This window comes from Parasteatoda tepidariorum, chromosome 11 (genome assembly GCF_982258835.1).
Source record: "Parasteatoda tepidariorum strain Cologne lab strain chromosome 11, Ptep-v5.0, whole genome shotgun sequence".
Taxonomy (NCBI): Eukaryota; Metazoa; Arthropoda; class Arachnida; order Araneae; family Theridiidae; genus Parasteatoda; species Parasteatoda tepidariorum.
The window spans coordinates 71,446,852-71,472,960 of record NC_141765.1 but is presented as its reverse complement, the minus strand read 5'-3'; the positions used below and the strand labels follow the sequence as shown (position 1 = coordinate 71,472,960).

Below are 26,109 nucleotides of genomic sequence, written 5' to 3'. Positions count from 1 at the left end.
GGATATTTCCTAGACCGTCGCCAATAGCCCATTGTGCAGCTCTAATGCGACGTAAAGTAACAACAACAACTTCATCTTATCCCTGTCCCGCAGTGGACTGGTCGTTAAGACACGGTTCTCAGCAGATCACCGAAGTCAAGCATCACTGGCTGCGGTCAGTGTGCGGGGGGGGGTGACCACTTGGATCAGTCTGCGTAGGGATCGAGGGTGCGGGGTATTGGTCCTCCTAAAACTGTTCAATCGTAAAGTGCTCGACTTCGCGCGCAGGTCATCGGGCTACCGAAGCAGGGGTGCCATCCCCGCTGCAGAGGATTAAAATTGGGATGGCGTGTCTTCGGATCATCCTCAGGGATGTTTCCCTGACCGTCACCAATAGCCCATTGTTCAGCTCCAGTGCGACGTAAATGAACAACAACAGCAACGTAATTGATAAGCGAGCTATAAGCGAAACATTGCAAAGTGCTCCAAAAAGGCCAGTCAGTCATCATCATCTTTCTGCATTTGTTTTTGTTTAGAAGGGAATAATTGGCGAATGTATGTGCAAATTTTTATAATTCGAGGTATTTTATTTTATTATTCAAAAAATCGCTATAAAAATTTTTAGAACAATGTACTGTTTTTCATTTTTCAATTATTTCTAAAAAATATTTTCTAATCGATGTCATGACTAAGTTGCTGGAGCAATACAAGTTAATGTGAAAATATTTAATTCTGGTCTTTAAAATAATGATTTTGGAAACCTAAATCATTTGTTATGTATCTTTACATGAACACCTGATCGGGTCATGTCAATGAATGGAATCCCAGAGTTGTCCGTTAATCTTAGAACCATTATAATTATTATTGATCAGTGGCGTACGCAGAATTTTTTCAAGGGGGGTGTTCATAATTTTCTGAAATTACTAAAAGAAATTCGAGTATGTAATTAAGCACTATTATTTCCCTAATTTAGACAGCTAACAATTTTTATTTAGACAGCATTGTTTAGTTAAATTTTGATTTTATTTTTTAAGTTTAAGAGCATAGTGTAATATCTTCTCGCATGTAATATCTTCTGAAAAAAGTCCAATGTCCTATGGGTGGGAAGTAACACTTTGAGGGCCACTTTCACATTCATCAGATTTTGTTATGCTTGAAATGTTTTCTTCAACGGAAGTATAACATTTCTGTTCAATAGAAAAACTTACATTGGTACCAGATGCTGTCACCTCACTAATTTCAGGTCGTGATTTTTTCTCAAAATGATTAAATATTGTTAAATTATTGCGTTTTGGCATCCTAAAGATCCAAGAACAGTAAATATATACATATATTTATTGGTATAGAAATATCCGCTATGCTACTATATCAAAGTTTCGAGCTGGAATGAATAACTTTAACGACCACAGTATCTCCAATGGTATTGTTACTGATCTCTTCACTAGTCGAAATAGTGGCGACGACGGGTTCGGCGATTGAATTAACTTTTTGTTAAGACAAAACGAAGCAGATTTAGCGACGAGCTCCGAAAGACAAGCGGCAGTGATAACTCTTAGTCTGACTAACTAACTCCACTGTACTCCGTTCCCCCTTTTATATAACTTTTCACAGCATCTTCAAAATTTTCGAATTGTCTCAAAGACGACAGAACGTCTAGGGTTCCAGAATCATCGCGTAAAGACCTCGCGAATGACTGCCAATCTCGAAAACTATCGCAACTGGCAGGACAGAAAGGAACCAGACCGTAACAGTATCACACGAATTTGGTTTCAAAAGTACAACTCTATTATAGTAAATGTTTTTTCAGTGAGAAATACCGTTAGAAAAAAAAAGTAGGCATAAGGCAAATAAAAATATAAAGTCTTAAAAAATAATAGCTTGCATAATTTCTACTAAAATTTTTATTTTTGCCATTTTGTCTGAGCTCAAGGGGGGTGTTTAAACCCCTAAACCCCACTCTTGCGTACGCCCCTGTGATTGATATTTCTGTATCGTAATTTGTCGCCTCAACTACAATCGCCAGGCACCTGATATATTCTTTTTCTTCTAGATTTGCAAGTTTAAAATCCATTCGTGCTTGGCAATTGTAGTTGGCGCGACAGATCCATAGAATATGTTAATTGTAAACAAATTTTTATGAGATGCACTATAGATTTCTTCTTTGTGATAAAGGATATAAAAAGTAATCAGGTAATTTCATTTGCATACTTTCTTGTTTTGGATGATTTCTTTTTCCTGATCTGCAAAAGCAGGATATTTCCGTATCGTGATCTGTTGTGCCAACTACAATCACCAAGGTGCCTAATAGATTTTAATTTTTTTTAAAAAATAAACTTGTAGATGTTAGCCCCGGGGCGGCTACGAGCTATATCGTTCTAGTTAGCCTCTTTCTGCGATGTTAGTCCCTTTCTGAGCAGAAGACTTTGCTATTATTCTGCCACAGAAATCTCAGGGCTGCTGCCCTGAAGCTTCCAAGACTTGTTGATTATTCTGCCACAGATCACAATATGGAAATCTCACCTTCAACAGAATAATCGCCAATTTTTGGCGACTTACTGGTAGCCGCCTCCGATAAACAAAAAAAGAAAACATCGTAGAAGGAGACTGACTCAACGGGTATAACTAATAGCCACCTCCGGACAAACCTCTGCATGATTTTTTAAAAAAAAATTGAGAATTTAAAATCCATTTGGTGATTGTAGTTGACGTGACAGATCACGCTACTGAAATATCTCCCGTTTTTTCTCACCAGCTGCAATCATCAAGATACCAAATGAATTCTGAACTTGGCAATGTTTTTGCAAACCTGTAGAAAAAAAGCACATAGAAGGTTATTCGGGGGTGGGTACGAGTTATACTTTTCAAGTTGGTCCTCTTCTGTGATAATTTTAGTTTCTTGTGGGGCTGCTGCCCAGTAGTTTAATTTGTTAGTAATTGTAAAGCAATTAATCACGGTACAAAAATATACCCACTTCATGTTTTTTTTTTTTTAAAATTGCAAGCTTAAAAAACATTTGGCTCCTTGCGGATTGCAATTAGTTCGGCAGTTCAAGATATGAATTATCTCCTAAAACAAAAAGGGATATTTCTGTATCGTGATCTGTCATATCAACTACAATCACAAAGGCATCATATGGATTTTAAAAGTGTAATTTTCTTTGAAATTTTTTTTTATCAAAATAGAGAGGTTTGCCCTGGATCTGCCATAAGTTATACCCTTTGAGTTACTCTCCTTCTGAGATATTTTTGTTTCTTGCAGACCATTTCCAAGACTTGGCAATTTTTCTATCACCTATCAAAATACTGAAGCCTTTCTGTATCATATTTAATTTTATATTAATACTCTTAAGATTTTAACATTTACTAATTTTTTTAAAAATTTAATTTTTAACAGGAAGGATACTAGAAGTTTATCATGGCTGAGTTGCATTATACAGACTCAAAATTTGATCCTGGTAAGTGTCTTGCCTGTTTCATTTGTATGCATTTTTTTTAGTTGTAATTTTCACCTAAAAATTTAAATTTGACTCTTTGCAAATTATAATTAGTCATCATTTTTGACATCTGACTTTCAAAATTCCGTGATTCCACTTCTGGTGAAGCTATACCATAAACAGGAAGTTACAGGTATGACATTGCATACTCTGATTAGCAGCGGGATTCTGGACCAAAAGTTATGGGTTTGACATCACATGCTTGAGTCTTCGTCCTTCTCTGATACTTTTAACAATGAAATCAGTATTTCCCAATTCTTCCGTTTAGAGTAGAATAACTTTATTTGTATTCACATATTTTAAAAATCATACATTGTGATTTGTCTTTTCATAATTTATAAATCACGCATTTTGATTCATAATCACACTATTTAATCACACATTTTCAATTCAAATTCACACTATTTAAAAATCGCGCGGTGCGATTTATATTCACAAGATTTAAAGATCACACATCATGGTTCGTATTCATGCTATTTAAACCAACATGTTCTGATTCGTATTCACACCATTTAAAAATGAAATTCCAATCTGTATTCACATAATTTAAAAATTGCTCATCATGATTTGTATTTACACGATTTAAAATTTACACATTGCAAATTGTATTCTTATAATTTAAATATCACCCATCACAATTTTTATTCATGCTATTTAAAAATACACAGCTTTATTTCAGCTGAGAACATATTTCATATTTCAGCTCCGATCAGATTTCAGCTGAGCTGACTAAGACTGAAAATAGTTTAATTGAAAGAGAAAATGGTGCTTATTCTTTGTAAGGAAAGAATAATGAAAGATTAAAATTAACCATTTCAAAAAGTAAAGAGACATTGAAGCTTCACAAATGATGGTTTATGGCATAAAGGGGTGCATTATAAGAGTGCACAACCTTTTTGAGTGAAGGGCCACTTGCACAACCTGCTGACTAATTAAGAGCGGTATGCATATTTAGTTATGTTGGTGTTCTAAGAACTCTTCTAAGAACTTATGTTAGTGTTCTAAGAACTTTATTTTTTTTTAAACAGTGAACTTAGTTACATATTAATTATTAGCGGAATATTAAATACTTTCAATTATTAGAATTCATTCAAAAATGAAAAATATTGATGTTTTTTTAAAACATTTTTCCTTTTTTATCAAATATATATGTTTATATATATGTTGGTAAAAATAAATATATAATATAAATTCTACAAAAAAGAAAAAAAAACTGTGATGCTCAAAGAGTGAAAGTATTAAAAAAAATTACCTTTTATATTTTAATGAGTAATATGAATTAGAATTAATTATTTTAATTAAAGAAAGTTTATAGAATTTAAACAAAACCATTGTTGTACAAAAATGATTTTATATTTATTTGATATTATATTTTAGATATTATTTCTTGAATTATTAGAGCTTTTATAAATTTTAAATAACAAACGTTTTCTTTTTGTTTTTTCCTTTAAAAAATTACTTAAGCTACAAAAAATGTAAAATAAAATGGATAGCAAACAGTGAGAAGTTTAAAACATTCACATTTTTCTTCCACTTCGTGAATCTTTCATGTTGCAATAACATTGTATTAAAATATCGGGATATCGAAAGCGTGGGGCTAACTACCAAAAAAATGACGGAAAAATAATTTATACTTACAATGAAATATGAACAAATTCAAAAGTCATTATTTAATTGCACAATAAGAAACTTGCGTGCCATAATAACATTGAAGTTAAAGTATCGGAATCGTCAAAATCACATGGAAAAGCATCGCAATAGTTTAAAAAAATTACTTAAACAATTTTTTTATTTTTCAAAAATTTATTATTTTTTTTCCATTGTGCTCAGAAGCTCTTGCGTGCTGCACATCAATAGTCAATGGACCACAGGTTGTGCAACCTTAGTTTATGCTAAAATGAAAGTATAATTACTGTCATCAAAAACATAGCAACTATTCGCTATGATATAGCTAAAATAAGAAAAAATAATATTATTTATCCATGTTGCCATGTTCTAATTTGATTTTTGTTATAATATATGTATTTCAAAATATGTTGAAATAATAAATGTATTTTGATCATTTATCATTTTTTAACTATATACTTCATTTCCTCTTATTTATCAAACTTTTCTGTTATTTATCCAGTAAATGTTAGAAGTGGATTTTAGTTGTTTCATTTTTCAAGTTCGAAAGTATAGATGGGTTTTGCATCGTGTAAATATTTTATCTATTTCAAATTTTATTTGTAAGAGTGTACAACCTGTGCCCCTCTAAGTGTTGATGTGCGGTTAGCGGGAGGTTCTGAACACACAGAAATTGTTTTTTTTTTTTTTTTTGAGAAGTAAAAGCATTTTGAAAATTTGGAATCACACATTCGACTCATCACTTTTTGATGCACCCAATTTGCTCACATTCGATTGTAAACCTATTTTCTTTCTCTATCACTTTTTCAACAATTACTGTTACGAAATTCCACATGGTTTTAAAAAAAAAACTCAGTTTTTTTATTCGATAATACAATTAATCTGAATTTTGCCAATTTCATCGTAAATTTGATTGATTTTTTTCTCCCCTTTTTTAAAGGTAGTTATTGCTACCCTTTTCCATGTGATTTTGAAAGTCCTGTATTTTTTTGCAATAATATTAAGACACCTGGCTTTTAAATTGCACATTTAAATAATCACATTTCAACACTCTTCGTTTTTGGTGATTTCATCATATATCCAAGTTATTCTGCCATAATTGTTTAGGCAGTTTTGGGATACATTCTCTTGTGGTTTTAAGATTTCCGATTTTTATTATAACATATGAGTTTTAAATCACATATTTAAATAATTACCAATTGACGTGCTTTATTTGTGCTGATTTCATCATTAATTTAAGCAAATTTTTTTGGCAGTTATGATGATGTATTTCCACGTTTCTGTTTAATTTCAATGTTATTATGATACGTGCATTTAAAAAATCACTTTTTATACCATTTATGTGTTCATTATTTCGTTGTATATCTAACTTATTTTTCTATCTTTTTTTCTGCAGTCAGTGCCATGCATTTGTTTGTGATATTTAGAATTCAGATATTTTAAAACAATGTTATTTTAACCCAAAAAATTTGAAAATTGAAAGAAACCACAAATTTTTAAGCTGCTCAATGTTTGTAATTTATTTTGTTTTAAAGTTTTTGTAGCTTGGTTGATTTTTTTAGGAAAAATTAAAAAAAAAATTTCTATTTTAAATTTATAACACCTCTAATAATTCAAGAAATCGAAATAACATCTGAAGTATAAAACCTAATAAATATTGAATCTTATTTAGTATTATAATGGTTTTGTTTTAATTTTTGGTTTTTGTTCAAATCGTATAATTATTTTTTTTCACTTTCATTCTGCAAGCATTTTTTTGTTGTAGTTGGAAAGGAATTTATCCTGAATCATCTAAGAGACAAGGGCGGGCGTTCGCCTGGAGCGTCAGATAACAAAGGGGGCGAATAAAACCTAAATTTAATCCTCCCCTTCTCAAAATTATTCACTTCCACCTTTAAAAAAAATTTAGCTCAGGGGATAAAATGCTTGCCTCCCAATGAGGTGACCCAGGCTTGAATATCAGTGTTGACTGGTCGATATGAATGCTGCTTTTGACTAGCACCAACCACAGTGCTGGCATAAATATCCTCAGTAGTAGATGGATCATGGGTTAGAATTCCCTTGTCGTTGGACTAAGCCTGGGAGGTTTTTGTGGTTTTACTCTCCATGTAACGCAAATACTGGTTAGGTTCATCAAAAAGTTTTTCATGAAGGCTAGTTTTCTAAATACTTGATTCTGGAGTACTCTTGTCTTCTGGTTTGTCTGTCAGAAGATGTTTACTTATTGTACTGGGAGGAATTGTGAACACTTTTTGCATATACTCCTTTCATTTGAAATGTTGCTGATAATTGTGAACTGGAAAATTTTATTCATAAAACAATTTACTTAAGTACTAATTGATATAACGATTGTATTCTACAATAAAAACTCTTCAATAGTAATAGGATTTAGAGGGAAAATATTTTTAGTTTTTTGCGTGAATATTCTTTTTCAAGCATTGAATTGAAATGGAAAAAACAAATCTTGAAAGTAAAAAGTGAATGCTAAGTGAAAAGGAAATGTTTACGGAAAACATGGTTTTTGCTCAAGTCATTCAAAGCAATAGGAATTATTCACAATTTCCTGTATTGACCCAATAGGGTTTAATTTAAGAAGCATCTGAAAAAATTCTATAAGTACAATTTATTTGATAATGAATTTTTAAAAATTTTTATTTTGTTTATTTAGGATCTGAGAATGAAAAACGCAACCTTCCTAGTTCACCTGGCCCATCGTTAAATTTTTCATTTTCTAGGACATCATCTACAGGCTCGATAGACTTGCTAACCTCTTCATCAGCCCATAATACGGGTAATCTTTTATTTCTTTGTTATTGTAACAGCATATGTTAAATAAGGAATTTTTGTTACTAATGAATGATTATTTCATTTTTTCCCTTCATATTTACTTTGTTAATATTTCAGGACTGCCAATTGCTACATGTTTTACAAAATATTATATAGAATGACAGATAATTAAGAACTAAAGATTTCACAATTTGGTATAATTTTATCAATATTTTAAATGTTTCAGCGCTGTAGAGCTGGAATGAAGTGGTGTTTCAAATAAACTTTTGAATCATTTACATGCAGTGGTGTGGAAAATAAGTTATAATCATTTATGAAAACAAATTTAGCTACCATTAGAAGAAATTTTCCCCAAAAGCAGAGAAAGTTAGTACCCCTGATTTTGTTTGAAAAGCAGTCACATTTTACTTCTCTTGAAATTAAAATTCTTATTAATTTCAGAACTTATAATAATTGTTCACAATGAATAATTAGAAGCGTAGAGTAAACACTTACATATGGTATATGTTAGTAATATACACAAATGTTTTTATAGAAATGATCCTTTTCACTGCATGTTACTCTTATATATATATATATATATATTTATATTTATAAAATACTCTTTCAGGAATTTGTTATGAACTTTTATTTATAATGTCCTTAGAAATTTTGTTATGTCAAAACTACTATAAATGTATTTTTTGTAGGTTTCATGCCTTTGCTATACATTTTTTTTTTAAATTTATGGATAGAAGTTATAATATCTTTATATATTTACTGGTATGTAGATGATTCTGATTGTATTCTGTTGCTACTATCTGTATACTATTTTGACTGATGTTGAATTAAGTTGAAAATGTCAGCAGAATTCCATGTTCATGTTTCAAAAATGTTTCAATAGTATTGAAGTATAAAATTAACCTGTAAGGATGATCAGTGTCTTGTTAGTACTTTTCGAGCAAATAAACATTGAAAATATCGATATTAAAAAAAAAGTCATGGTTGAATTATGAGTTTTGATTCTTACTTACACTCTTCTAAAGACAAAGAATTATTTAAGAATGTGTCCAAAACAGTGGAAAAATCACTCTTAAGTTTTAATCAAGGAGTTAATGATCAATAACCTCAAATGGGCTTATCTACTGAGTTTACTTCAAATTATAGCATTGTTTACATTTGAAAGCTTTTACTTATTAGACCTCTTCAGAGATTGCATTTGGTTTGGTCAAGTAGCTAAATTGTTACTTTGCATGTTGTAAATAAAAATTTGATTTATTTTTGTTTTGAAGTCGATTCTAAATGTTTATTCTTATGGTCTAGTTGGCTTAGACTTCTAGTTGTCTAGTTGGCTTAGGCAAATTAGGATTATTGCAGTATGAGACGGAACGGTGTACACAGACGGAAGCAAGACGGAAACATCATCATCTGGCAGTGGTGTCTACATCAAATCAAGTAATGTCTCCCTCAACATCTCCAAAAGGAATCCTGATTTCTGCTCGGTGTTTAGAAGTGAACTCATTGCTATTGATACTGCCCTGGATTCTCTTCTAACACTACAGGATCAAAATAACATCTGGATCCTCTCTGACAGCCTCAGCTCCATACAATACTTAACGCATTGGAGGAAGGTGAGAGACAAAACAGGTGCTTCAATCCTACAAAAAATTAAAATCCTCTCACGATTGCGTGAAGTCCACCTCCAATGGATCCCTTCTCACGTTGGGGTTCTGGGCAATGACATCGCCGACACTCTGGCTAAGGAGGGGACGAAAGAAAATCTGATAAGTCCAAATTCCCTCACCTTCATGGAGCTGGCATCAAAAAAGAAAAAAGAAGACCTCGCTTCCTGGCTCGTACCCCCCAAACATCACTGGTACCAGAGCACCAGTCCAGGAGGTGCACTCAACATTCGGTGCAACCGCAAGGACCAGACTGCACTTACCAGGCTTATCAGCGGCCACCTTAAGTCCCTTTCTTTTGAGGGTAGTATTAAAATCTACCCTAACTGCCCCAGGTGCCACAACATGCAGGCTTCCCCCCAACATATACTGGACTGTCTAGGTCTGGACAAAAGGGACATTCTTAATAACACACTTATGGTGGCCGACTTCCTCCGGGTGATGAATTTCATGGACATAGTTTAGCCCTGCTAATTTTGGGGATAAGGAAGAAGAAGAAGAAGAGAAGGATTATTGCTTATGAGCCAGATGTTTGGTTCCCTCTAGTTGTCTCTAGCTAGCAGGTCAGAATGTAATGAAGTCATTACCTTTGCTTAAACCCTGTTAGCTTGGCTTTGAGAAATGCGGAAAAAAGGGAGAGGGGAATTGTCTGACATGAGCTTGTAGAGACTTGTTCATGGAGGAATTGGAATAACTTACAGTATTGTTTTAGAAAATTGTTCTCTGCTGTTATTCGCTGAAGAAAATCATTCGGGTGTTCTGAGCTTGAAATGGGTAATTTTTTGAGCTCAAAAGAAATGGTGAAAATGACAATAGTGTTATATTGTAAACTGCCGAACTCTGTGTTCCATGAGTGGTTGTGATGACTTCGTCTTAATTTTTGGTCGTGAGCAATGTTTTGCCAATAAATATTTCATCTTTCTGCTTCAAACTTCCTTAACATTGCTTAGATGAAGTCTTAGAACATAGTCATCTTCATCATGAAGATGACTATGTTCTGCTTTTTATGATGCTGTAAATTTTTTAATCAGGTGTTCCTACAATCATTAACACCTTTTATGCTTCTTCTGTTTTTTTAGCTCTAATTTACGTGTAAAACTTTACAAATACGCATTATATTAATCATATTAGTATGTACTATAGTTTTTTAAGGGTTTGACTCCCATCACTAGGCCAGTTAATATTTAAGTTATACATATAATGACTGTGTTACAATGGAACTGAATCATTATTTATTTTCATTATAGATTATGGGATTATTAGTTGAGAAAAAAGTGTATTAAGCTTTGTCATTTTACAAATGAATGATACTTTCTTATAGATGATGAAGATAGTGATCAAAAATCTACTTTAAGTTATAAAGAACGCAGACGTGAAGCTCACACTCAAGCTGAACAAAAGAGAAGAGATGCCATCAAAGTAATCTTTTTATGTTTTATTATTTTATATAAATAGATTTTTTTCACAATATATCTAACTAGATCTTGTATTTTTATTTTTAAATCTCAGCCAGCAAGCTTATTATATTGAGAAAAAAATATGGAAAATATCACCTTGAAAGGATTATAATTTTCTCTAATGGAAAAAAGGAGTTTAATTTAATTGTAAAAACTCTTATAAATTAATCTTATATACAGTCCTGTTTTGAACCCTAAAAAGAGTACAACTTGCTTCATTTTAATTTTTGAATATGTATTTACAGTAAATTTTGTTTCTATATAGAGAGCCTTATCTTTGACCAAGTATTTTAATATTATCTTCTACTAAAGAGGAAATTATGTGGCTGTTTTAATGTTTTATTTATTCCCTGAATAACATTGATAGCTTTGTTAGAAAAATATTTTTTCTTAGTTCTTTTTTTCATATTTATTTTAATTTACCATAAAACATTTTCATTCCAAAGAAGAAATATATAAATATAAAAATTTTAATGACGAAACATAAATTATACAATTATATTATTAATCATATCAATTTATTTTCAAAGAAGATTTTATATCTAATTTTATATAATTTGTTAATTAAAGTTGTTTCAGAGCAAATATGTTCTTTTATTTGTTTGCTTTGGTTGCATTAAACTTGTTGCATCCAACTTGAGCTTGAAATTCTGATATTTAAATTTATATTTTCTATATTATTTACTAATCATGTACTATATTTAATTTATTTTATGATCTTTTTTAAGCTACTTGACTTTCAAATTCTGCATATGATATTTCATATCTTTATTTTAAATATTTTTCTATAATTCCTTTTTTCTTCAAATTCCTTAATTTTCTTTTGTTTACAGTTTTCATAAATTATTCTTACATAAAGAAAACTTGCATCTTTTTTGCTTATAATTATTTTGATATTAATACCATCATTAAAAAGTGCTAGCATATGTAATTTGCCATGATGGTTTTAAAATGTCAGGGGAAAACATAATTTTACTCTAGAACCTGGAATGTCATAGAATTTTTAACACCATTGAATCCCATGAAAAACGGGGCACTTTCCAATTTTCTTCGCGGTTTAAAAATATAAAAAAATCATAAAATTAATTGCCAAACAGACAATTGGTCTATTATTGAGATTCTTTTATGCTAGAATTTCTGGAGATGAGACGCACGAATACTCAAAACTCTTCTTTCTTCACTTTCTAAGAACTGTGTTTTTAAAATAGTGCACAATTTACAGAGCACAATAAATTAAGGATGTACAGTGTGCAAAAAAAGGACCATCCTGATCTAATGATGGGATCTTCATGTTCTTGGACTCAATCTTAATGGCTCGAGGAGGTGACCTCAAATATACTAATTACTAAGTGTAGATGCTATTTTAAGTTATGGAATCAGACTCAGAAACATACTTTATCTGAATCAACATACCTTTATCAAAAGATTCAGATTTTTGACCCCCTATGTATTGGGAGTAGTCGCAAACTAGGAAATATGGTCCCAATAGTTTGGTTAGGTTGAAAATTTAGACCCCTTAATGTTAATTTTACTTTTTGTATATTTCACCATATCTGGTGTACTTAAGCGAATTGAAAAAAATATTTACACTATTATAACATTTGTTTGTCCATAGATAATTCCATTCAAAAAGTAACCTTCATTAAATATTTATAATATTTTATTATTTTATTGAATAATGGTAAAAAAATTTTCGATTGTAAGGAATGCAATTTTTTTGCATCATTTTAAAGAACATTATTTTGCATGGCAAAATACAAAATTTGAGCAAAATCGGTTGAATAGTTCCTGAGAAATCGAAATTCAAATATCTGACTATTTTAAAATTCAATTTCTTGGGATCTTTTATTGCTTAATATTACTTTACTTTTTTTTAATTATTATTTTGTATTTATTATTTTAATTGCTGACTGGACACATCTTTACTTAAAATGTGTTATATAACTTTTTTTGCCATTTAATAATTGTAAATCGGTAACTAATTTTTATCAAAAAATGTTGCGTAATAATATGTCTTTAGAATACATTAAAACTTAATGAAGAAACACCACTTTTAGTTTTAAGCTTGAAATTTTGAGTACTTATCAGAATTAAAATTGTTGGATATATTTTTAACAAATTTATATTAAATATCTCTATGATCAAAATAAGGAAAATACCTATAAATAACAGATAAAACTTTTTTTGTTAATTTTAAGCTGGACACTGCCAAATATTTTCAGTGAAGAATGCATTTTTAGAAGCATTTGTTTGTGTATTTTTAGAATCCTTATTAAAATTACTTGAAGTCCTTATCAATATTAGGGATCATAAATAATTATTTAATCAAAAGGAAAAAAAAACAGAAAGGCTATTGTAATTTCACAAATGACATAAAAAATAATTATTTAATCGAAGAAAAAGAAGGCAGAAAGGCTATTGAAATTTCACAAATTGCAGTAGGGAAATATGGATTTGGATGAAATAAGCATAAAAATAAGTTTTATTGAAGTTTAAACGTAAAGGTGCTTTTAATCATCTTTACACTGCCCTGTTTCTTTCCTCTGTAAGGGCAGATTTACAGTACACCCTGAGTAACCAAAAGTAAAAATTCTCAGGCCAAGCATAGGTAATATTTGAGCATTATCAGTTAGTCTGTTCTTTTAAAATTAGTTTAAATTTAAGACTGAAGAATTAAATATTCATCAATAACAGACAAAGCCCTAATGTATAAATCAATATCATATGAATTGTTAGTCACTAATTTTAATAAAATATATTCAGTTTCGTCATTTAAATATGCTCAATTGGCTGCATATGTTGAAGACCAGCGATTGTCTGTGTGTATTGCAGGTTTACGATTGTCTGTGTGTATAGGAAAAGTTTCTGCTAAATTAATTATAAATGAAGTTCTTTTCCTAAAATTATATTTAAACAATTTCCAGCTTAATCCTCGTTAGATTCCATTATCAAGTATTTGCAAGTAACAAAAAGTTTCAAGTAGTTGGTTTAAATTTTTTTTGTTTCAAGTAATTATTTTGATTATTAAATTTAATTTCAAAATAAGTTTTTTTTCTTAATTGTCCATAAATTTGAATGTTTTATTCGAACATATAAACTTGTCTTTTTGGAGACTAGAATAAATTTTGAAACCCAAAAAAGTGGAACTTTGGAATGATTCTAATGTAGATAAATTTATAAAGGAAGTCTTAAAATTTGGATAAGATTTTATTAAAACATGACCCATCATTCAAACTAAGAATAAGGAAAATAATTTGATTAAAAAAATGTGCAAACATTGAAATATCAGCATAATTAATTTCAATAAACAAATTATTTAAAAAATAATTAATATTAAAAACATCTAAATTTTGTTCAAATCAACAATTTTTTCCATAAAAAAGTTTTACAAGATAACAATTTTAATTTCAATGACTAAATTTAAATTACTAATGACTAGATAATGGTATTATTTTTGATTAAAATGTACTGCGTTGCAAAATGTTTCAGTGAAGTAAAAATAAACATTTTCTCTTAAAATTTAGAGAGAAGTTTTCTCTGCATTTCTTCAAGTTCATTGTCTAATAGGTTAAGATATAGGTAATTCCTTATAAAGGCATAATTTCCAGAGGCTTTATCTATAGGATATATGATAGAATGTTTCCTAGTGAATTCTAAATCATTGATAAGATTTTTAAGCTTAAAATTGTCGAATTTAATGAGATGAGAATTATGAGGAAGAAATTGTTTATATTTGAAATATAGGGTCCATTTCCAATCAATGAAAAGTTGTACGGGTGTAAAGTGAATTCTAAATGTTTTTAAAATGAAAGAGTCAATATCTTCTAAAAAAATCGAACGTAACGATTTGATGCTTATCTGAAAAAGAAAGGTCTGAATTTTGTACTATTCGAAAGTATGTACTGAACATTCTTATTATTAAAAATATTAATATCACTGGTGACATTATATTTAAAGTTGTCACTAAAATCTGAATCTCAATATCGTTGCGTTTTTTTAACTTTGTACAAAATTCCTTATAGTTGAAAATTTTGTACCAAAAAGTGATATCATATCTAAAAGCCTTTTTTATGTTAAATTTCAAATGTATATAATTACATTTTCCTTAGAGAGGTTATGAAGACTTGCAGTCCCTTGTTCCAACTTGCCAACAACAAGATAGTATTAGTAGCTATAAACTAAGCAAAGCTACAATTCTTCAAAGATGTAAGTATATTCTTTGTGTTTCTTTGACTTATTTTCTGTATTACTGGTTAATATTTTTCTTTTTAATGTTCCTAGTTGTCTATTTCAGCATTAAGTTTTTGTTAACATTTAAAATACTTAGTCAGGGCTTTGCGTATTTATAGGAGTTAGTAGTACAATCTCTTGATTTTATCAAATCTTTTAGAATCTGTTAATTTTTTACTTACTGAAATATGCCGCACAAAACAAAATTATCAAACTAGTGGATTGCATTATTTTATAGCCTTGCATTTCCCCTTTTTAAAAATAGTCTAAAATGCATGTATTGTAGAAAAAATGTTTTGATTTCAATTTTGAATTACTGCAAAGCCTGTATTTATTTAAATTATTCAATTTTGTTTGAACAATTTTGTACACATCCATGTTTGGTGGGGTTAACTTTACCTAAACTAGTTTTTTAAATTGATTTTTACACGTCTATAAAATTATATGAATGGTATATTATAGGTATTAATTTCATGAAAGTTTTCAATACAAACTTTGCTTTTAAAAATTATTTTTTTTACTAAAGCCTAACGTATATATTTGGAATTTTTTTTATCTCATAAAGTTATTTTTATAATTATCCAAAGTGGCCACTGAACTGGTAAATTAAGGGTAACTCGGAATTTTATGAATCTGTAAAAAAACAGATGTTAATTTTACTTTGCTTTTTATGCCTCTACAATTCACAGAAAGTTAATTAATATGTGTGTAAGGTACATAAAAGATTAATATTTTTCCAAACAAAAGTAATAAAAGTTTTAATGCTGAATTTTCAGGGTGGGTGGCATTTTTAAAGTGCTTAAATGTTCTTATTTTCTTTTTTAAAAGCTCTAAAAGGTGCTTTATTCAGTGGGTATTGTTAAAAAGTTCTTATACTTCCTTTTTCCAAAATGAGACATTTTTTCTTTACCATGTCGATTTATACCACGAATTATGCTAAAAGCATGGTTTTCACATTTTTTTATTTAACGTTATCCCAATTCATTCAATCACAAAAATTTTCGTTGTGGCATCAGTCTGTAGCGAATGAAAGTGCCTATAATTTTGCATGTTTAATGAAATACTGCGGGTCCACATGTGCATATACTGAGCTGGATTCAGTGAGAAGAATTCATGCACTCTCATGTGCAACTTTGTTGCATTTTACAAGATAATTTCAATTTCAGGCTGCATTTTCCACTCTCTAAAAACGAACCGAAAAATCTCTTGAATTTTTGCTGATCACAGGGACCAACTAAGCATTGCCAATTTTGTTCCCTAATAGCAATAGAATATTTTATTTAACTTATTAATTTCATCTATGGTGAAGCACCATTGTCTTCATCACTGGCAAACTAATGGCCTTCTTATGCAAGTCTTTGAATTTGACTTGGGGACCATTCACTAATTATATATTTACATGTGAGTCCCCAGACCAGTCAAGAATCACAAAACTTCATTTAATTTAATTTAATAAAAATATAAATGAATTGAGATTTTTAAAAGTACGATTTTTTACCTAACAGACCGTTTACTAATTGTCTAATTTTTTAAAGCTTTTATTATACTTTATTGCTTTTTATTATTGTATTGTTACTTTTAAAATTTTCAGCGCTCTTAATTTGTTTTATGAAAAAACTATAATATTTAGAGGCAAGATTTTAAAGTATAGTACGAGGTGAGGGACTTTTCAATATTTAAATACAGCCAAAAATCTTATGTTATTTAGATTTGTCATTCATAAAACTTTAATTTATCTTTAAATGATTTGATTTGAAAACAATTGAAATAAAAAATTCAATTATCTCAGATTTGTAAAATATTGTGAGTGTAGGGATCATATAACAATTTCCATCTGACAAAAATGTTTAGCTTGAATAAACATAGTATCTACACTTGAAAATTGTTTCAATTTTTTTAATCGTTTCATTTAAAAAATAGTGAACCAGATAACAAATTTTAATAAAAATTTATTAGGGGCCATTCATTAATTTACGTTTGAATATGAATTTATCAAAGTTTTCTTAGTTTGCTTAATTCTTTATATATCTTAATAAGTTATAATCAATAATATTAATCTTGTTAATGTTTTGTTGGATATGCTTTTATGAATAACTTTTACCTAAATCTCAAAAAATACACTCGATTACCTTTTCAAATAATTAAGTTAATTATAATTTTGAATTAAACTTGATTACATAATTAAGTAATTATTAATTTTAAAAAAAGAATGAACCACTCAGTATTGAGTGTAAAAATTGTGTGTAAATTGTTTTATGGTGGCTAATATAATCAAGAAAAGAGTTCTTTGTCAGAAACTAGTTATTTTATCATGATCATGTTAATTTTTTGAAAATTATTTTGCATTTTACTGATATATATATATATATATATATATATATATATATATATATATAGAACTTTCAACAAAAGGAAGAAAATTTTTTTATTAAAGTGCCTATCCTAATTATGATATTTTTTTAAAGTGCTTAAAAATATTTTTTTAGTGCTTAAAAAGTGCTTATTTTTTGTTGAAAAATTTGCCTATGCACCCTGATTTCGGCTAATTTATTTAAATAAATAAATTCCTACTTAATTTTTTTTGTCATATTTATGCATGCATCTTTACAAAATTATATGAAACTTCAACTTCAATTTTCTTTTCTTTTTAGCAAAAGGTTCATTTAATTATACTTTGATTCAAAAATGTTGCACAATCGAAATCAAAAATTTTTCTCCTTAAAAATGAACTAAACAATGTTTCAACATGTATATATATATAGTAATTATCAATATTAGTTTCCTTCAGTAAAAAAAGGATACTATTTCAGTATTTTTTTTATCTTTCATAAAACATAGCTGCATAGAATAGAACAAATTTCTGCATTGTGCCTTGTATCTCTTTATTGCTGTCCACATGAACCTTTTCATGTAATATGTTTATTTAATATATTCTTACTATCCTTTTAAAAATATTTCAATTTTTGTAGTAAGTAAAAGTATTTTATTATGTATTCTATGTTCAATCAATAAGACATAATTGAAAATTTAATAATTAAATTTATGCCATCAGTTTCAAAAAATGTGGAAATTTGATAAAACTAATATTGAGAAAAATTGGGAATGTTTTTTTCTGAGTGCATCTGACAACATTGCTGTGACATTATTGAGTTAAAGGCATTATTAAGTTATTTAAGTGTGTATTTTTTAATATTTCCTAATTATGTATTTTTATTAAAATATTATTCAATTTCTTACTATTGTTTTCTTTGATTAGCTATTGATTATATTCAGTTTCTCATTCAACAAAAGAAGAAACAAGATGAAGAACTGGTTGCATTACGAAAAGAAGTTAGAGCCTTAGAAATCATGAAAACGTAAAATAATTTTTATTGTCAATTGAATGTTTATAATAGTAGTTTGATTTCACATCCAAAATATTTGTAGTTTTTTTTTTAAAAACTATCTAATAACTATATTTTATTTATTTATTTTGAAGCAATTTTAAATAAACATTCAAATAGAATTATTTGTTGTAAAAAAAATTACAACAAAGATTTAAAAAGAATTGCACGTTTTTTTTTTTTACGAAAGCTACAGTAAATTATTCCTTTAATTTCCCTCAAATATAAAAAAGCATTTAGTATGAAAAGTTGCACCTTTCCCCTACCCTTACAGCTAAACCAAAGCTTCACAAATTCAAATGCTTCGAGAAGAAATGCTTAGAAGAGAATGGGAAATTTTACTAGCGTCTGTAACAGGAGAAGCAATGACTGGAAGAAAATGAGGCAAAGGATAAAAAGCAGCAGAGCACTTGAAATAAAACAAAATGGGTTAAATTGAAATTGTGTTTTGCAGTGATTTAATTTGTGCCCATTTAAAGTTTCTTTACTTTCTTCTAGAATCAAAGATTCATTTATAAACTTTTTATTATTGTTATTATTATGACATAGTATTTTTAAGAATATTTCTGATAGACTCTATTTTGCATATGTATTTATTTTTATGTTGGTTATTTTTACCTGAAAATACATGAAAAATTTAGATTTTAAGCATTAAAGTTCTGTTTTAAGATTGAACAAGTGTTTTTTCCCTTTTCGTTTGCTTTATTTTTTTAAACCTTCGTGTTTATCCCCAATTTTATTATGACTCGATTTTTTAAGAGCGTTTCTGACACTTTTTTCTATCGTTCTTTTCTCCTGAAATTATAGTAATTCGATAATAGGAAATTTTCAGTTTAAAATTTTGCTTTATATTTCTCTTTCATCTTTTTTTATAGACATATGTTTTTATTATGGTGTGTTGATAAAATTATTTTTTTTTAATTATTACATTTTTCCAAAATTGTGATAAGGAAAACAAGTCTTCAGTACAAAAATTTGTTTAACAACAAAGAGTAATAGTTTTTTTCTTTTATTTTACCTTCTTTTTCTATAAAATTTTGTTTCTATCAGCTTTCCTTTTATAACCTGGAATTTTTTATGAATGTTTCTGATTGATTCTTTTTAGTCACTTTTTTCCTTAAAGTATCGAAATATAGAAAAAAATAAGATTTTCAGTTTCAAGTTAGATTCTAAGAATTATATATATATATATACAGAGATGCCAACTTGCTCCGGACAACAAATATATATTTTAAAGTGGTAGTTTATCATTTGTGATTCTTGATTTAATAAATTCAATTTAGTAGATTTTCATCCACCACTATTTCTAAATAATTCGTAGGCTTATATGTTTCACCACTTTATTGTAGTTATGTCATGCTCTACCTCTTAAAAAGTAAGCAAAAATAGTCAAATATTTGCAAAATTTACATTGTAGTTATTTACCGCTTTTTTAATTATTTTGGCGCGTCCGGAGCAGTTGGCATCTCTGTATATATATATACGTATACATACATACAGTGAAACCTTCTGTTATGGACACTCCTGCAAAACGGGCGCTTTCAAAACGGACATATTTTTAATTCCCCAGGAATCTTCTATGAATAAACCATTGTGTACATTCTCCCTGAAGCAAACACTCCTGTAACGGTGCAGTCATTTTTTCCCTGCAATGTTACTTTCTGTCTCTTCAAGCGGGACGCTACTTTTTCTAAATTTGAAAAAAAAATGATTTTTACTATGAAATTTAAGAAAAAAATGCCTCTCTCCACCATTTTTTTAAACATGTAAATTTGTGCCTTATTCATAACTAAAAACTTTAAGCTATTTCAGTTTTAAACAATCTATCATTCTCCTGTCACCTTTATCTTTTCGATTTTATCTTTGTCAAGAAAGAAAGGAGAATGATTCTGCTCATGTAAAATATTTCCAACAGCAGCATCTTTGGATCTTTTTATCTGAACCACAGGATTGTGACCCCACATGCTCAGTCTTGAGACCCTACAAGTTAAAGTGATACATTAAATGTTATCAATTCCTCTTCCCCACTGAAATTTCCTTTCTATTTCTTATCAGCCCTGCACACATCCTGGCTAGGTTAAAAGAATAGAATAGAAATTTCAATCATCCAGGTGTTCATATAAATCAAACGTTTATTCAAACTTTTGACAAATGATCGATTGTAAATACAATTCCATAGGGCCTGGTGTCTTACATGTTAGTATTGTCTTGTTCCTTTTCCTATGCATTACTGGCGGTTCAGGCATCAGTATTCAGTATCATATGACTAACTTGAATATCTGCATAATTGTGAAATCATTTTTATTTCTTCGTAACTACATCTGTTGAAAGAGTATTGGAGATAAAATTTTTAAAAGATCTTTATTCTTGAAAAAGTTTCTTCTTGTTCAACAATGCTTCATAAAGTTTTAACTTTGAAGGAAAAAATTGAACTTTTAGAGTATTCTAAACATCAAAAACGCAGTATCCGAAAATTGGCTGAAAACTTTAAAATTGGAAAGACTCAGGCAGTAGACATCATTAAAAATAGAGAAAAACTGACAAAACTTTGGCGTGAAAAAGGAAATAAGAACCAAATTAGAATATTTTTGGAAAACGGACCTGGATTTAAAATTGACAGATGGATTTTTGAATGGTTTTCTCAAGTTAGAAGCAAAAATTATTTAGTATCAGGACCACTGTTACAGGAAAAGGTTAGAGAGGCACCTGAGAAATTGGGGATAAAGGATTTTAAAGCTTCTAATAGATGGTTAGAAAAATTCAGAAAGAGGCATATGATTTCTTTTAAATCAAAAGGTGGAGAGTCTGCTTCTGTGGATACTGACATGGTTAAAAAATGGCTGGAGAAGATACCTTCCTTATTGAAGGACTATGTACCCGGCGACATATTAAATGCTGATGAGACTGATCTTTTTTTTGGGCATAACTGGAAAAAACTTGGAACGAAAATCGAACCTGGATGACCCAGGATTTAGTGACTGAGTGGTTGCTTGAACTTGATAGAAAAATGTGTCACATAAACAGTTTAAGCTCTTTTTTTTTTAATAATGTAGTGTCTCACCCTAACATTAATCTAAAGAATGTAAATTGTGAAACTGAAATTGTGTTATATTTCTTTATTACAAACTGAGGGACTGCACATAATCTCTAGCAGAAGAGCATATGTTCACCTATTAAGGTCACCCTTGTTTTGCCTAATAGTGTTTTTTAATTTACATCAAGATTAGTATTCTCTGATATAAAAGAATTTTTATTTTTTATTATAAATTATAATGTACTTAACTTATCTAAAAAGTTCTTAATTTTTACTTATCTGTATACATTTGTTAATTTACAGAAACTATGAAGCAATTGTTAAGGTTCATCAAAGCCAACCCAGCTCAAATTCAAATAAAGTTAGTGATGAAATGAAGTTTCAAGTGGTGAGTAGTTTATTGAGATAAAAGTTGCCATTTTTGTATCCTTTCTCTCACTATTATCTAGTTCTTGTTTGATTACTTACAACCACTAGATAAACTTTATAATACATTATATTTAAAAAGGAATTACTACTAAGTACTTAGTTCTTTTTTAATATTTTATTGTCAAATTATTCAGATTGCAAAATGTTAGTTGTAACTGAATTTATCATTTTAAATTTTAATTATTATTTATTCCATCTACATTAGCATCTTTACACCCTTTTAGGTGAACTATTTTGTGTTCTTACACTTTTTTTTTATTCTTAGATATAAAGCTTTCATGGTAAATTAAAAAAAAAAACATCTTTCTTTAAATAATAACTGTGCATGCTGATTTGTTATACTTATATATGATTAATAATTACCATTTTTAACTGAATTAAAGGCAAATTTGAATATTTCTTCTTAAAACAAATTATAGATTTACTCATATAAAGTTAAATTATTTCATTGTCAATTTTTTTAATGTTTTGTTAATTAAAAAAAAGCAAAGATTAAGATTAATAATATTTTTTTATAAGTTTCTATTCTTTGCTTATAATATATTAATTATTAGAAATAAATGAAACGAGGCTTAATTAAGATATTCTTTGATGACTTTGAATTTCTCTGAACTAAGTTTTTAGCTAAGAATAGATAAAAAAACTACTTCAAAATTTGTTTAGATATTTTTTTTCATTGTCATGAATTTAAATGTTTAGGATTGAAACTGAACCTAAACTTTTGCTATTATTTTCTTTAGTTGAATTAGTTTTGTTATTCCATTCATTCTAAGTTCAAAATGCCATCAAGTACTTAGTGTGGTTGAGTGTGTAGAATAATTTATGTATTACTTTTGCTCTTGCAAGTAGTTTTTGAAATTTATCTTACGTGAGGCATACAACTCAATTATCATAAAAACTAAAAATAAAAAATAAATAAGAAAGAAAGAAAAAAACAATATAAAATAAATGGAAAATTGACATATTTTGCATATTAACACATTTGACATATTAACATATTTTGATCTGGTGTCTTCTTAGTTGGATCTGTAACTGAACTTATACATATTTTTCTTATAATCTTTCATTTATTCAATGAATTTTTTTCTTTAGTTTCAAGCAGTGTGTGATTCCTTGTTTCAATCTTTCAATTCATCAGTATCTGTTGCAAATTTTGCTGAATTGTCTGCTTGTGTATTTAGTTGGCTGGAAGAATATTGTAAGCCTCAAACGTTGCAAGAAATGATGATAAATTTGCTTTGTCAACTGAATAATCAAATCACCTAAATGTACTGGTCAGTTGTACAATGCGATGCAAATATTTTTTTAATTGATTTGTAAATCTAAAGATGTGCAATGATGTTTCTGGTCTGTTAAAACTTCAGATTTTTATATTCACTTATAGCAATTTTTGTCATTTAAAATGTGATACCTTACAGAAAGAATTAAAATGAATTTTGTTATTTTTTTAAAACTATATTCTTGTTCTTTTGGATTCTGTTGTGTTTGACCATTTATGTTATTTAAAAAAATCTCTTCTAAATTCTGTTATTATAATAAAAACTTCAAAATGTTGACATAATTTATTATAGCATTATTATATACTCTACTATCCCTTATATCCTTATAAGAATTTTATTATACCATTATTATATATTCTACAATCTTGGTTGGATTTGTTAATCTTTCAGTCTATTTTCTTAATTGCTTTTCTCTATTATTTCTTAATCTATTTTAACACCTTATTCTATTTTCATTAGGCTTTTTTTCCAAAATTGAGATTGTGTCTGTACCAAAGCTTGAAAAAAAATTTTAAACTTGTATTTAACTTATGCTTCAATATTTAATTCACAAAATTAATGTTTACATAGAAAAGTCTGTTTTTTTCTGTCATATCCAAATATTATGCTCCTGAACTGTAGTTTTTAACCTGTCATATTTTTATTACAATCAGATGCTACTGATTTGTCTCTTATGTTTTATTTTGTCTTCAAAATCGAAATCTGGTAAGCAATGTTTGAGCAAAGAAATATTTATTTTGTAGAATTGTAATTGTCTGTTGCAGCGTAGCATGTAATTGCCTATTTCATTTAAACAGATTTATATGATGATAAAGTAAATAGCAAATCGATGCTCTTTTAAATTTCTTATTTTAAAAAAAGTAATTTCTAAGGAAATGTACCTTTGTTTTACACATCAGTATAAAATCTCTTCATATTATTACTCTTATTAAAATAAGCATTTAGTCAAATCAGCAATATTTTTTTTTGTCTACTTTCATTGCTAAATATTTGTTTCAATTTTTCTTTTTTTAAAAAATGTTTTTGTATTATATTTTAAATCTTAGTGTATATTTTTTCTATGATATTTAAAGAAATCAATCAGAATTATTGATGCCTGGAAGTAAATGTATTTAATTTGTAAAAAACAAGCATTTTCACTGTATCAACTCCTTTAGTATAATTATTTATAGTTTGATTCTATATTAATATTTGTATATATTATATTCGTTAGAAAATAATATTTTAAATAATGAAATGTTCTTAAATCGTACAGTATCATGTATTTGAAAATATTATATAAAAAAAAAACTTTTATTTCTCAATAAAAAGTATTTAGTTAAAATGTAACACTTATTCTAAAGTTTCTTTTACAAATTTTAATTGGATAGAGTTGTAACTGTTTACAGATATACTTCATATTGCAAGTTTGTCACTTTTTTCCAGGATCTTTGGTTTAATCTTCATCATTGGTTAATCACTAATTCACAGTCTTAAATTGGTACCCCAGAAGTACAATCATAATTTGGAGCTAAGCAATATGTTGACCCATGACTTATTACTCAAACCCGTATTTTGTAGCCTTAGAATATTCTTAAAATGCAGAGCTATAGAATGATTACAAGCTTTGGTATTTTGTAACAAACTAATCAATTACTTCATCGCTAATTGGTTACACTAAAATTATACTATATTATTTTCAAGAAAAATCTGGATATTCAAAGGATTCATGTGCCAAATTTTGCTCAATTTTTTTTTTAAGCTCTCATTTTTTTAAAAGTATTATACCAACTTCATCTAAATTTTTGCAATTTTCAAACTTTAAAATCTTTATTATCTTTGACTTGGTTCTAAATTTTTTTTTACAAAATGCTGTTATTTTGTCTTTTAAGATTCTGTGTATAATACTCTTAAGCTGCTTTTGACATTGATTTCCTATGAAGATAAAGTAATTCACAGCTGAATGTTTTCAATTGTGGAAGGAATTCTGACTACACTCTTTTCATTCACATGATTAATGTTTTGAATGACAATTGAGTTTTAAAAGAACAAGAGGAGAGTTTGGATGATTAAAATTCTTGTCAATATGCAAAGTTTAGAATTGAGGAAACAGTTCAAAAAATGTATGAAATTTTTCTGCAATATCAAGATTTTATGACATGGCTTGATGATAGTAGGTGTGATGAACAGTGACAGCAGCACGCGAAGAAACAATTTTTATAATTATAATTTAAAGATTGATAAAAAGCTAAGGTTTGTGCAAAAAAGGGACAAAATGAAAACTTTATACAGAGATGCCAACTGCTCTAGACACGCCAAAATAATTAAAAGAACGGTAAATAACTACAAAGTAAATTTTGCAAATGTTTGACTATTTTTCCTTGCTTTTTAAAAGGTATAGCATGACATAAGTACCATAAAATGGTGAATTATATAGAAATAGCGGTGGAAAAAAATTTACTCAATTGAATTTATTAAACCAAGAATCACAATTGATAAACTACCACTTTAAAATGTATATTTGCTGTCTGGAGCAAGTTGGCATCTCTGTTTATGTTAGGGCAAAATGAGAACTGGAAAGAAACATATCTGTATTTTACAGTTATTCATTGTAGATTCTTGTTGAACATTGACCATACAGCCTTTACTCATACTTACATTCTCTTATTTCATGGTATTTCTGTCTGTTTTCCATTGTGAAATTCTTTTGTTATCAAAAGGGGCTAACTAATTTTATGAGTCATTTACTTGAAAACGCCAGGGATAACTT

At 28.6% G+C, this 26,109-nt stretch overlaps 1 protein-coding gene across 3 annotated transcripts; it reads left to right on the top strand.

Moving 5' to 3' along the window:
* Positions 1-422: 422 nt before the first annotated feature.
* LOC107443986 (max-like protein X) lies at positions 423-24,689 on the top strand. Of its 3 annotated transcripts, XM_087154338.1 has the most exons (9): positions 472-560; positions 2,030-2,169; positions 3,374-3,434; positions 7,768-7,890; positions 10,869-10,966; positions 15,114-15,210; positions 18,491-18,590; positions 21,955-22,039; positions 23,173-24,689. In XM_087154338.1, the coding sequence occupies exons 3-9, from the start codon at positions 3,395-3,397 to the stop codon at positions 23,344-23,346; spliced, it is 717 nt and encodes a 238-aa protein (XP_087010464.1). In that variant the 5' UTR covers positions 472-560; positions 2,030-2,169; positions 3,374-3,394; the 3' UTR covers positions 23,347-24,689. The 3 variants fall into 3 exon arrangements, with proteins under 3 accessions (XP_015913515.1, XP_015913517.1, XP_087010464.1); XM_016058029.4 differs by lacking the exon at positions 2,030-2,169 and having other exon boundaries at positions 423-560; XM_016058031.4 differs by lacking the exon at positions 2,030-2,169 and having other exon boundaries at positions 455-534.
* Positions 24,690-26,109: the final 1,420 nt, after the last annotated feature.

Excerpts from the sequence above, each read along its gene's own strand:
- LOC107443986 (XM_016058029.4), top strand. The coding sequence starts at position 3,395 with ATGGCTGAGTTGCATTATACAGACTCAAAATTTGATCCTG. Across the intron at positions 3,435-7,767 it reads AGACTCAAAATTTGATCCTG|GATCTGAGAATGAAAAACGC; the intron begins GTAAGTGTCTTG and ends TTGTTTATTTAG. Across the intron at positions 7,891-10,868 it reads TTCATCAGCCCATAATACGG|ATGATGAAGATAGTGATCAA; the intron begins GTAATCTTTTAT and ends ACTTTCTTATAG.